This window comes from Schistocerca cancellata, chromosome 3 (genome assembly GCF_023864275.1).
Source record: "Schistocerca cancellata isolate TAMUIC-IGC-003103 chromosome 3, iqSchCanc2.1, whole genome shotgun sequence".
In the NCBI taxonomy this organism is placed as follows: Eukaryota; Metazoa; Arthropoda; class Insecta; order Orthoptera; family Acrididae; genus Schistocerca; species Schistocerca cancellata.
This window is the reverse complement of record NC_064628.1, coordinates 420,833,884-420,846,816: the sequence shown is the minus strand read 5'-3', so window position 1 is coordinate 420,846,816 and position 12,933 is coordinate 420,833,884. Positions and strand designations below refer to the sequence as shown.

At 42.5% G+C, this 12,933-nt stretch overlaps 1 protein-coding gene across 2 annotated transcripts in view; it reads left to right on the top strand.

Moving 5' to 3' along the window:
- Nucleotides 1-12,933, top strand: part of LOC126175171 (arf-GAP with coiled-coil, ANK repeat and PH domain-containing protein 1) — a 149,513-nt gene that overhangs the window by 43,086 nt on the left and 93,494 nt on the right. The window contains exons 5-7 of one of the 2 annotated variants that reach the window (XM_049921760.1): nt 9,643-9,705; nt 10,303-10,531; nt 10,614-10,709. In XM_049921760.1, the coding sequence (XP_049777717.1) occupies nt 9,643-9,705; nt 10,303-10,531; nt 10,614-10,709 (388 nt within the window). The remainder of the gene's footprint in view (nt 1-9,642; nt 9,706-10,302; nt 10,532-10,613; nt 10,710-12,933) is intronic. The other variant, XM_049921761.1, reaches the window with a different exon arrangement.

The following is a 12,933-nucleotide window of genomic DNA, read 5'->3' as shown; positions in this document are numbered from 1 at the left end:
GCTGCATCTGAACAGTATCAAAGGCGGCATGAATACACTGCTCCAGTGTCTCCACATATGGAATGGGCTCTGCATACTCAATACTCCAATAGTTAGATATCGCGTGGGTTGAGATCTGGTGAACAAGCAGGCCATGCAGCTGGATCCACCACTGAGGGAAGACATGCTAGAGGTGTGTCTGGATGTTAACGGCGAACTGGGCTGGAACATCATCATGTAGGAGCCACATAACCCTTAGAATCATTAATGGCACTTCTTCCAGCAAGGGAGGTAAAGTCATCCACAAGAAATGCCAATAGTTCCAGCCTGTTAGGCTACATGGAAGGAAGACTGGTCCCAAAATACAGTCGCCAATTATCCCCGCCCAAACATTCCAGCTGCACCGATGTTGATGATTGACTGTAATCATACTACAGGGGTTCTGCATACCACAGGTTACTGTTATGAAAGTTGAAGATACCACTCCACATAAAGGTGGCACCATCTGTGAATAGGATGGATGAAACGAATCTCGGAATCCTGGTTCCTGTTGAAGAAACCAGTGACAAAACTGCTCCCGATGTGGGAAGTCTGTGACTAGTAAGCCGTGTACACACTGTAAGTGATAGGGTAGTAACAGTTGGCATGGAGAATGTTCCACACGGTCATCTGGCTTACCCTGTACTGGTGGGCCAGGTGCATGGTACTGACGTGGCGGTCACCTTCCACAGTGTTAATCACATATATCACCAAGTCTGGTGTCCGAACATTTCGGGTACGCCATTCATGATATCCTTCTTCCTGAAATGACCCTGTCTCAGACAGATGGTGAAACACTGTTGCAAACATGGGATGCTGTGGTTGTTGTCGGTGGGGATACGCCTTCTGAACCTTCTGTAATTAAACACCATGTCAGCAAGCTCTCAATTAGATTATGGAACTATTGTGTACAATGCTGTATCACATCCACCACAAGGGAGTCAGCAAGAAAAGTGAGTCAGAAACAACATTACCAATTTCTAAGGCAGGAGAAGGTGCTAGGGCATTACGTATGAGGAGCAGTACAATACTCTAGGAGAAAACCATGCATACTGTTACTGTGGCTGCATGGCACAGTCCGTATTAGACTGCAGCCTCTGTAACAAAGTATGATTGAATAAATGGTCTCTAGCACAGAAACCATGCATTTCCAGACATAAGTTCATTAGACCTTTTTTGTTCCCTTATCCTCTCATTAATCAATCCTTGGAGTTTGTACACAGTATAAAAAAAAATCACCCTGTAGGAAACAGAAGTGGTTATTTGGATAACATATGGAATAAAATAAACAAATGCATTATTAATTTGTACTTTTAATGAAGTGGGAAGGTAAAGTGAGTACCTGGTACATCTCAGAGTGTTTGACATAGGGAGTGTTAGGTTAATTTTGCGTAGTTTATTCCTTGTGGGTTCCTGAATGTCATTTCTTATGCCTGTGTATAAGCTGTACATGATCCATGAAACTCAGTGAGAAATTGTTTCCAACCTTCATTAAAGATGTATGCACTCCCTTTTTGTGCTGGCAGATGATGTTTTCAGCAACTTCTCTTAGGTTGCCTGGAACTGAAGACAAAGGCCCTCACTGTCATAAATGTGGCAGGTAGTGGATGTTCGCTGCTTACCAACCCCATAGGGCTCACCTATGCAGATCATGGTAGCCAGCAAATGGCTGAAGTTAATCAGCCAGCAAAGATTTCAATGAAAAATGTGCATGTATATTTCAGACGACTTGGCAGATCAGTGATAAGTGCTACATTTTGTGTGAGCAGCCCATTTTTTTCTGTACCTCCAGAGACACCAGGGTCAGTCAGATTCCTTAAATTGATCAAAAGTAATCTACTTTTCTGCCAGTAGATGGCTGTTCAAATTTCTTACTTTCTCCCTGTTTATTTGAGTCTCACCCACTCCCACAGTTCCTCAAATTCTGCATGCATATCTAAAAAAAACATTGTAAGTGGTTGTCATTTGTTCCCTGCTATTATGTATCTTCTAGCATAGAAAACCTGCTCCACGTTCGGTCTCATATTGGGCAACATAAGCTCACCAGATAAAATATCTCTCATCTCCTTAAAAGAGCACAATGATCACGCTGGAGAGCTGTAGACGATACAGAACTGTTATCAAATGGTTCAAATGGCTCTGAGCACTATGGGACTCAACTGCTGTGGTCATCAGTCCCCTAGAACTTAGAACTACTTAAACCTAACTAACCTAAGGACATCACACACACCCATGCCCGAGGCAGGATTCGAACCTGCGACCGTAGCAGCAGCGCGGCTCCGGACTGGAGTGCCTAGAACCGCACGGTCACCGAACTGTTATCAAGCACCCATGTGATCCTCCACTGTTGGCAGTCAGAGCATTGAAGTGCTTTCTATGTGTAAGCCATTTGTATCAAATCAGTGCAGTAAAATAGGTTAATGTGGCAAAAAGCAGCTATTGTGTTCAAGCATTCCTGTTGACCACACTGTGACTGAAGTTTCGTGATTTGTTGCTGTATCAAAACAGACTGTTTACCCAGTCTACAGGGAATGGTGTACATTCAGATCCATGTAACAAAATGTAAGGACATTGGTTGTAAAAAGATGCTAATCCAACAGTGACCAGAGAAGAGTTTCACAAGTTGCCAGTGACGGGCAGTTTCAGACACAACAGGAGTTGCTCCTGTCAGTGCTTGGAGGTCCACCTCAAACAGTTTCCAAACAAACATTAGAGGTGAATCTGCGTGCAGTGGAAATTTGAAATCGGGAACCTAGCAACACACAAAGTTGTACTTCTTCAGTGGGCCAAATACGAATTAAAGTGGACAGTGACTGATGGGAATCATATAGTGTAGTCTGATAAGCCACAAATGCTCCTATTCAAATGATACTAAACATCAAGAGCACTGATAATCCAATGAAGCAGCATATGGAGTGTGCAATCCAAGCCAGAGATAGTTCTATGATGTTTTGGATTCAACTCATTCAGGGTTCACAGGGCAGCATGCATACCTTGCTGGTTTAACAGATATTCATGAACCCTGCCCCCCATCAACTGGCTCACTAAAAGCACAAAGTCTTTATCTTGCAGAAAATGTCTGGGAACACGATACAGTAGAAGAAATAGAACAATTAGCAGCATCACCACAATTTGGTAGTTTCACAAGATTTTATCACTAATGGATAGCTTCATTTGGTATGACATACATAAAGAAATATGTGGACTTTATTCTTCACCAAATTGAACCTTTTATCAAGGATAAAGGTGGTGCTACAGTGTATTAGTGCTTTCCCCCCCCCCCCCCCCCATCCCCAGGGGGGCTCCACAGTTCTTTCATGGGTTCGTGCATAGGGCCTCAAGCTACTGCAGCCCATTCTTCCTTCCCAGGCAGCATTTGAATCCCCATGCCTCTCCCTCTTCATCCTCGCTCCTTCCCCACTGCCCCCTTCTTCCCCTCTCTTGGTGTTCTTACTTAAGTCGACCTGGCTATCCACTTGCTTTTCTGTATTTGTTGTGGTTTTTCTCCCCTAGCCTTTTCTCTTTCATCCTTTCTTTTTGAAGTTTTTGGCCCCCCTTTGGGGTTTGACATCCACTTCTAAATTTTCTCTCCATAGTGTGAGCCATTGGGGGATGAAATCCCTCCCTAGTGTCTACAGCGTGGATTCCTCTCCCCCTTCCTTCCCTGCCATAGCCCCACCCCCCTTCCTGCTGGGTGACCAGCACGTGTAGCCAGTCTGTGGGGTGGGGCTATTATGTATCCATGTCACTGAGCCATTTACAACACAGGTATCCCATTTCTGATACCTGAGCTGTTACATTCCCATGAATGCCTAGGAGTGGTTGCTTGTCATTCCAGAGTATCAGAACTCCTGGAAACTGCTGGTGTGCCAGACAGCACTTACTATGGTTGGGTGGTGACCATGGGGAGCGGCCCTCATTGGAGTGGGTGGTATCAGGCCTGAAGCTCGAGAAATCAGACCTTTCATCTACAGCCATCGCTTTGGCTTGTTATGACTCTGTGGCCTTCCCTTCTCTGGCTACACACTGGGAGGTGGGCCAGGAGCTCTTTTTTGGTGTAAAATGGTTTCCGCGATACCTGATCTGTGCTAGAACTGATAGGGACACATTCACGGCCACAAAGCTGTTATCTTTTGTGGCAAATATCGAAGACAGGTTTCGCGAAGTGGAGTCTCTCAACAAGATGTGGTCGGTTTCATCAAAACATCTTCTGATCCTCTTGGTGACGTTCCCGTGTCCATTACACCTCACAAGTCTTTGAATATGGTCCAGGGAGTCATTTTTCATAGGGATCTCATCCTTTAAACTGATGAATTGTGGACAATTTGAAATCGTGGGGCGTTCATTTTGTTCACTTTATTAAGAGTATCTTCCACGGAGACTCGTCATAAATTTGACTGACTTCATCCTGTGTCAGTGACTTATACTTTTCCCTCTGTTATGTGCTTTCCACCCTGTCCCTCTTCCTTACCCCAGTGCAGTCCTCCTTTCCTCTCCTCCTCCCCCCCTCCCAGTCCAGTCCTGATACCCTCCTCTCCGGGTGCCCCTGCCCGGCCACAGAAATGTCCACTTTCCTTAGTGTCCACCAGTGATGGGGCTTTCTCCCAGGATGCCTCCCCCTGGTACATCTCAGGCCAGAAGCCTGCTACCCCAACTCAGCCATGGGACACACAGTCTGTGTGCACCAAGGTCACCCGCCATCTTTCAGTTCCAGATCTTGGAGAAACCTGCTCTCCCTCTGTGGCCTTCCATCCTCAACCTGTGAAAGAGAAGACGAAGAAACATAAGTCTATGGACAAGGCTCCACTCGATGGCCTATGCAGAATGACAGCTTCAGGGTGCCATATGGCCCACTTCCACGTGGACAGTCTCCTATAGTTTTCAATTCTCTCCCCTTAAGTCAGAAGTGGTGCACTTCTGTCGCCATACTACAGCCCATCTTGATCTGGAGCTGTATCTCGATGCCCAATTCCTGACCGTGGTCCCCCAGTTACGCTTTTCTTGGGTCTTCTTTTTGACAACAAGCTTACTTGGTTGCCCCATATCCGTCATCTGAAGGTCTGCTGTTTCCATAAACTCAATGTTCTTTGCTTCCTTGCCCATCTTCATGGGGTGTGAACAGTTAGACCCTTCTCTGCCTTTTACAGGCCATTAGTTCTGTCTCATCTGGATTATAGTTTTCAGGTTTGTGGATCAGCTGGCCCTTCCATGCTGCTGCTCTTGAACCCAGTTCACCATTGTGATATCCGTTTATCTACCGGTGCCTTTTGCACTAACCCTGTCACTCCAATGGTGTTCTGTTGTTTGTTCTGAACATTCTTATGGGAGTTTCAGGATGCCATTGTTTTTTACACTGATGGCTCTAAATCCACCAATCAAGTGGGATATGCCTTCACATCTCCTGTTGGCACAGAACACCATCACTTGTCTGCTGCATGTGGGGTGTTTATTGCAGAATTGATGGTCATCTTTTGGGCCATCTACTTTGTTAAACAGTCTTCACTCACCTCAGTTTTGCTATGTACGGACTGAACAAGTGGCCTTCGGGCTATTGCTTGGAACTTTTCTCGCCACTCCGTCCCTGACATCCTCGATCATGTAGCTGTGGTGATGCTGATTGTTGGGTTGATTTCCTTTGGGTTCCTGGCCATGTAGGATCCCAGGTAATGAACTTACTGATCGTCTGGCTGTGGAGGGGCAGCCACCTACCCTCATTTTTTTTACTCAGCTGTGAACTGCCCCCTATCCATTCCCCTTTGTAGTTGTGGGGCTCCCTCACGGTGATCTGCATTTTGCTGGACTGCCTCCACCTTTTGGCCCTTTGCACTAAATATGCCCTCCCACCTTCCTTGTCTTGGGTGTTAGCAGACAACCCTCTTATGGTTCATCTACATCTACATCTACATTTATACTCCGCAAGCCACCCAACGGTGTGTGGCGGAGGGCACTTTACGTGCCACTGTCATTATCTCCCTTTCTTGTTCCAGTCGCGTATGGTTCGCGGGAAGAACGACTGTCTGAAAGCCTCTGTGCGCGCTCTAATCTCTCTAATTTTACATTCGTGATCTCCTCGGGAGGTATAAGTAGGGGGAAGCAATATATTCGATACCTCATCCAGAAACGCACCCTCTCGAAACCTGGCGAGCAAGCTACACCGCGATGCAGAGCGCCTCTCTTGCAGAGTCTGCCACTTGAGTTTGTTAAACATCTCCGTAACGCTATCACGGTTACTAAATAACCCTGTGACGAAACGCGCCGCTCTTCTTTGGATCTTCTCTATCTCCTCCGTCAACCCGATCTGGTACGGATCCCACACTGATGAGCAATACTCAAGTATAGGTCGAACGAGTGTTTTGTAAGCCACCTCCTTTGTTGATGGACTACATTTTCTAAGGACTCTCCCAATGAATCTCAACCTGGTACCCGCCTTACCAACAATTAATTTTATATGATCATTCCACTTCAAATCGTTCCGCACGCATACTCCCAGATATTTTACAGAAGTAACTGCTACCAGTGTTTGTTCCGCTATCATATAATCATACAATAAAGGATCCTTCTTTCTATGTATTCGCAATACATTACATTTGTCTATGTTAAGGGTCAGTTGCCACTCCCTGCACCAAGTGCCTATCCGCTGCAGATCTTCCTGCATTTCGCTACAATTTTCTAATGCTGCAACTTCTCTGTATACTACAGCATCATCCGCGAAAAGCCGCATGGAACTTCCGACACTATCTACTAGGTCATTTATATATATTGTGAAAAGCAATGGTCCCATAACACTCCCCTGTGGCACGCCAGAGGTTACTTTAACGTCTGTAGATGTCTCTCCATTGAGAACAACATGCTGTGTTCTGTTTGCTAAAAACTCTTCAATCCAGCCACACAGCTGGTCTGATATTCCGTAGGCTCTTACTTTGTTTATCAGACGACAGTGCGGAACTGTATCGAACGCCTTCCGGAAGTCAAGGAAAATGGCATCTACCTGGGAGCCTGTATCTAATATTTTCTGGGTTTCATGAACAAATAATGCGAGTTGGGTTTCACACGATCGCTGTTTCCGGAATCCATGTTGATTCCTACATAGTAGATTCTGAGTTTCCAAAAACGACATGATACTCGAGCAAAAGACATGTTCTAAAATTCTACAACAGATCGACGTCAGAGAGATAGGTCTATAGTTTTGCGCATCTGCTCGACGACCCTTCTTGAAGACTGGGACTACCTGTGCTCTTTTCCAATCATTTGGAACCTTCTGTTCCTCTAGAGACTTGCGGTACACGGCTGTTAGAAGGGGGGCAAGTTCTTTCGCGTACTCTGTGTAGAATCGAATTGGTATCCCGTCAGGTCCAGTGGACTTTCCTCTGTTGAGTGATTCCAGTTGCTTTTCTATTCCTTGGACACTTATTTCAATGTCAGCCATTTTTTCGTTGGTGCGAGGATTTAGAGAAGGAACTGCAGTGCGGTCTTCCTCTGTGAAACAGCTTTGGAAAAAGGTGTTTAGTATTTCAGCTTTACGCTTGTCATCCTCTGTTTCAATGCCATCATCGTCCCAGAGTGTCTGGACATGATGTTTCGAGCCACTTACTGATTTAACGTAAGACCAGAACTTCCTAGGATTTTCTGTCAAGTCGGTACCTAGTATTTTACTTTCGAATTCACTGAACGCTTCACGCATAGCCCTCCTTACGCTAACTTTGACATCGTTTAGCTTCTGTTTGTCTGAGAGGTTTTGGCTGCGTTTAAACTTGGAGTGAAGCTCTCTTTGCTTTCGCAGTAGTTTCCTAACTTTGTTGTTGTACCACGGTGGGTTTTTCCCGTCCCTCACAGTTTTGCTCGGCACGTACCTGTCTAAAACGCATTTAACGGTTGCCTTGAACTTTTTCCATAAACACTCAACATTGTCAGTGTCGGAACAGTTTGTCCTCAGTTTTTTTCACAAAAGTGGTTTGTCCTCTCAAGTATAAGTCCTTGAATTTTCCTCTGGAATTTGAGTTCCTCAATTAACATAAGCATTGGTTATGGAGGCCTTCACGTTACCTCCACACCGGCCAGGTTCTCCCTGCATTTTATGTACATTTTGTTTGGTCTGTTGTGCTGTCTTGTTTCCCCTTTTCTTGTATCTTTGTTCCCTTGTGTTGCTCCTATTGTATCATGATAATGGTGGTATGGTGTGGGCATCGAGACAGGTACCCCACAGCCTTTAACATTTCTGGCGCACCCGTGGTCTCCCCATTTCCACCCGCACTCCTCCTGTTCTTTCCTCTTCCTGCTGCCTTGACATTCCTTTTCCCTCTTTATTTGCATGTTATCTCTTCCCCTTGACTGGGCTGTGCTGTTAGTGGTGTTCCTCCCTTGACCTCTGCCGTCCTAGATCATGGGACCGATGACCTCACTGTGTGGTCCTCTTTCTCAAGTCAAACAACCATATTAGTTTCTTGCCTCATGGGATGGCTAATTTTTTTGTCCAGTGTGCTTAATTAATGATATGAGGAGGATTGACAACTGCTTTGTGGAAGGTAGGCCTCACAGTATACTTTAACACATAAGTATTCCATTTTGTTAATCAGCTTACCACTTTCAATTTTGACTGAAAAGTCATAAACTGAGTAAGGAAGTGGAATACCTCTGTGTTAAAGGTTAATAGAGATGTGCTTCTAAAAAGCTTTGTAGCATTGTCTTTTAAAGTTGTGAGGCTGTGCAACAAGGCAATACATGCGCCTTCCCTGGTTCCTGTTGATTTCAGATAGGTAGGCTGTTTGAAACTTGATAGGCTTATGAAATTGCTAGCCATCTCTGTGGGGTTGCTAGTTACACTCACCAAGGATTCCTCTGCTTTTGCATTGAATTCCATCAAGACAAATACAACATGCTGATGTTCACCATTGATCACTGTATTGGGGGGGGGGGAGGTAGTATTACATGCCAGTTTCTGGAGCACGTAAGTTAATGTTAGGTCTAAAATTGGCCACTTCCATGGTTGATAATTCCTTCTAGTGCTACTGCAGAAGCTTGTTGAATTCAAAATTAGCAACACAGATGTGACTTTTATGTGGTGAGAATATACCATGTATGTCATTGTTTGCGTACTATGTGGCAGAACACCAGGCTGTAATACACTTGCAAAACCTGATACATTTAAGTAAAACACTTGCTAGTATTAGTGTTGATATCACCTTGTATTGGCTCATCTCTAACATTGGGTTGATGGCTGATGATAATAGTTACAACTTTAGCCTTTAAAGGGTTCAGGTACAACAATCCTTTCTCAATACGTAGACCAAATCTTCATTGCCACTGTTGCCACTCTAAGAGGTTATAAAGTAAGTATGTGTTTTGTGTTGAAGTTCACAATAAGAGTTGCTATTTTTTTTTAATGCTGCACTACACTACAATAGCTACTATTGTAATGTCGTTCTTCCTAGATGTGTGTGACATGTCTGCGATTCAGGAGCAAGATATGCTGTGCTTGCCATTTAGAATCAGAAGTCCTTATTTGTTTTCCTTTTTGGTTTAAAAGTGTTGGGGGTGGTTATAAAACAGGCTTTCCTGTGCAAACAATATGTTGTACATGGATTTTTTGACATGGAGAAGGCCTATCTCAAATTTTTCTTCCTTTAGTTCCTCATCCAGCCCTACATCAGTGACTCATCAGCTGCAGATGACTGGAAGGCTGGAAAATGGGTAAAATGCTCTGGTTTTAGTTTCTTATTTAATAATGTTTTGCATTTCATTTAATTGTTTTGCTGTATGTTTGTATAGCTTGTATTAAAAATGAGTGACTTGATAATACAGTGGATCATATCCAGTTCTCGTATTTTACATTAGCTTATTCATCAGATAGGTAATTTCTAAATACGTACAGAAATTTCGTTTGCATTTTTTCCTTATTTTAGAGCTTACTTTACCCTCCAAATACAGTTAAATGAATTCTGTTGTTGAATTTCTGTATACCACATTTTGCTTGAAAGTGTTTTATATTATCATAAAGTTACTTTCCTGGTTTTGGTAGATACATGTGTGGTGGAAATGGTCTGGTTCTGTGGCACATCCATACTGTGTTAACATTAATGCAAAACAGTTTGTATGCGTTTAATAATTACTAACTTTTTTCTTATACACTGTTAACCAGCTGGTTTTTCTTATGTTTTGTGACATGGTTGGACTACTGGTGTGTGTGTGTGTGTGTGTGTGTGTGTGTGTGTGTGTGTGTGCGCGCATGCACACTTCAATATTGGAAAATAATAATCTTGTGTGTTGTTAATGTTACTTGTTTTACAGGGACATCAAAAGTGTGAAGGAATCACGACATTACTTTGAGAAAATATCAGTTGACTTAGACACAGCACTGTCTAGAAATTCTCAAGCCCCACGTAATAAGCCCCAGGAAGCAGAGGAAACGCAGAACTTGCTTAGTGCAACTCGATCATGTTTTCGCCACACAGCCCTTGATTATGTGCATAGCTTAAGTCTTCTGCAGACCAGAAAGAGGCATGAGGTTTTAGGAACGGTATGTATATTATGCTTGTGCTTGTTTTGTATTTCTTAGTAAATTGATGAATAATAAATAACATTTTATCTTTATTTTTCAGTTACTTTCATACATGCATGCCTGCAGTACATATTTTCATCAAGGGTCTGATCTCTGCCAGGATTTGGAACCATTCTTCAAGAAGCTTGCAGAAGAGGTAAACTGTGTTCTATTTGTTACCATAGAATCACTAGGATGTGTCCCATGATTATCAATCTGAGAGATTTCCGCAAAGAATTTCCCTGATTTCTTCAGTGCTCTTGGTATTTGTGTGATTGGGTTTGCTGGTATATCTATACCATTCTACATACATTAGTTAAATTAAATTGCAACTCTTCTGGTAGCCATCTACCATACATTAGCAGAGGAACAAAACATTCCAAAATATTGGAAATATGTTCAGGTCCTTCCCGTTTTCAAGAATGGCTATGTCACTCTGCTGTAGAATTGTTAAACAAGTTTTATGCTTGCTTATTATGATTTTTATGGGCTGCATAAATCATGTCTGGTAGAATAAATACAGATTCCACTAATAGCAATAGAGTTAAACCATCTTGCTCTGTTTCTTCACAAGACCCTGAAAGCAGTAGATACTGGCACCCAGGTTGATGTTGTGTTCCTTGACTTCCTGAAGGCTTACAGTACAATTCAACATTGTTGCATTATGAACAAAATACATGTGTAATGAATAAAAGACCACCTTTGTGACTGGATTAAAATTTCCTTGGAATAGAACACAACATGATATGCTTAACAGAGAGAAGTCTTCAGACATAAAAGTAACCCTGGGTGTACTCCAAGAAATTGTTAAAGGACCATTACTGTTCAGTGAGGCTGTTCACGTATGATGCTGTTGCATATAGAAAATTTAGCAACAATATAAAATTGTAGCAAAATACAGGAAGACCTGTAGAGAATAAGTGCTTGATGCAGGGATTGGCAGTTGACCCCTCAACATAAACAATGTAATGTATCATACATAAATAGGTGGGAAGACCCATTATTGTATGATTAAGTGGTGGCCAAACATCAATGGAACATTCACATCCATCAGGGACTACATGCATGGAGCACTTCAAATTTGAATGATGCCATGAAACTAATGTTAGGAAAGGTAGCTCCCAGACTGCAATTCATTAGAAGAATCTACGAGAAGTACTGTTCACCCATGAAGGAGGTAGCTTACAAAACATTTACTCCATCAATACTAAGGTATTGCTTATTAGTCTGGGACCTTTTTGGATTGACAGGTGAAATAGAAAAGATCCAAAGAAGAGCAGTGCATTTCATCACAGATTCATTAAGTAAGTGTGAAAGCATGATGAAGATGCTCACCCAACTGCAGTAGTAGGTGCTACAAGAAAGGCATCGTTCATCACAATATGGTTTACCAGTAAAATTCTGAGAGTATACCTTCTTATAAGAGTAACCACATATTGCTTTGCCCCACGTACTTTCTGCAAAATTACTGTGGCGACAAGATCGGATGTCACACAAAGGTTTATCATTAATGCACCATTCACAACTGGAATGGATGGAACAGGGAAGGGAAAAGGGGGAGTGTGATAGTGGCAAATATGATAAGTTGGTTTGTGGAGTGTAGATGTAATGCCAATCATTGTAGTATTGTAAATGATGAAAATATTATTTGAATCAGTGTTTGGTTCTCATTTGAGAATGAAAAACATTGTTCTTTGGGTACATGGATTCCTCATAGTGTGTAAATAAGAAGAAAAAAAAGTGGAAAATCCAAGATGGAATGTAATAATATTATAGCAGAGATCCTAAGTTACAGATAGACACAACAAAAAAGACTGTCAGAAAATGAGCTTTTGGCCAAAAAGGCCTTTCTGCCAGCTGAGGCCAGACTACCTGGGCTTGGTCACAGACTTGTGTGTGTCTGTTGTTTATTTTCAACAAAGGCCTTGTTGGCCAAAAGCACATTTTGTGACAGTCTTTTTGTTGTGCCTATCTGTGACTCGAGCATCTCCACTACATGGTGAGTAGCCACTATCCTTTTTCAGAGAAAAAAATTACATATTAAATACAACATTTCATCATTTATTTGCTAATGGTTCTCGTAAGATATCTGATACTGTTTTGCATGTTTTCCTGATAAGTGAGGTATTAAATATTTTTACAGTAACACTGGCTGAATCACTTGTGATTCACAGATGAAAATAAATCTGAGAAATTAATTTGATTTTCATTGAAACTAAAACTACCATGCTCCATCCAAATTTAGGGTATGATTAAAAGCACAAAGTAAGCCAACTTCCATTTCTATTTGTCCAGTGTTGTTGCAAAGTACATTACATCCTCAAAATATGTGACTTAATACTTCTCTCATCTGCTATTAATACATTGCTATAATATGCTTC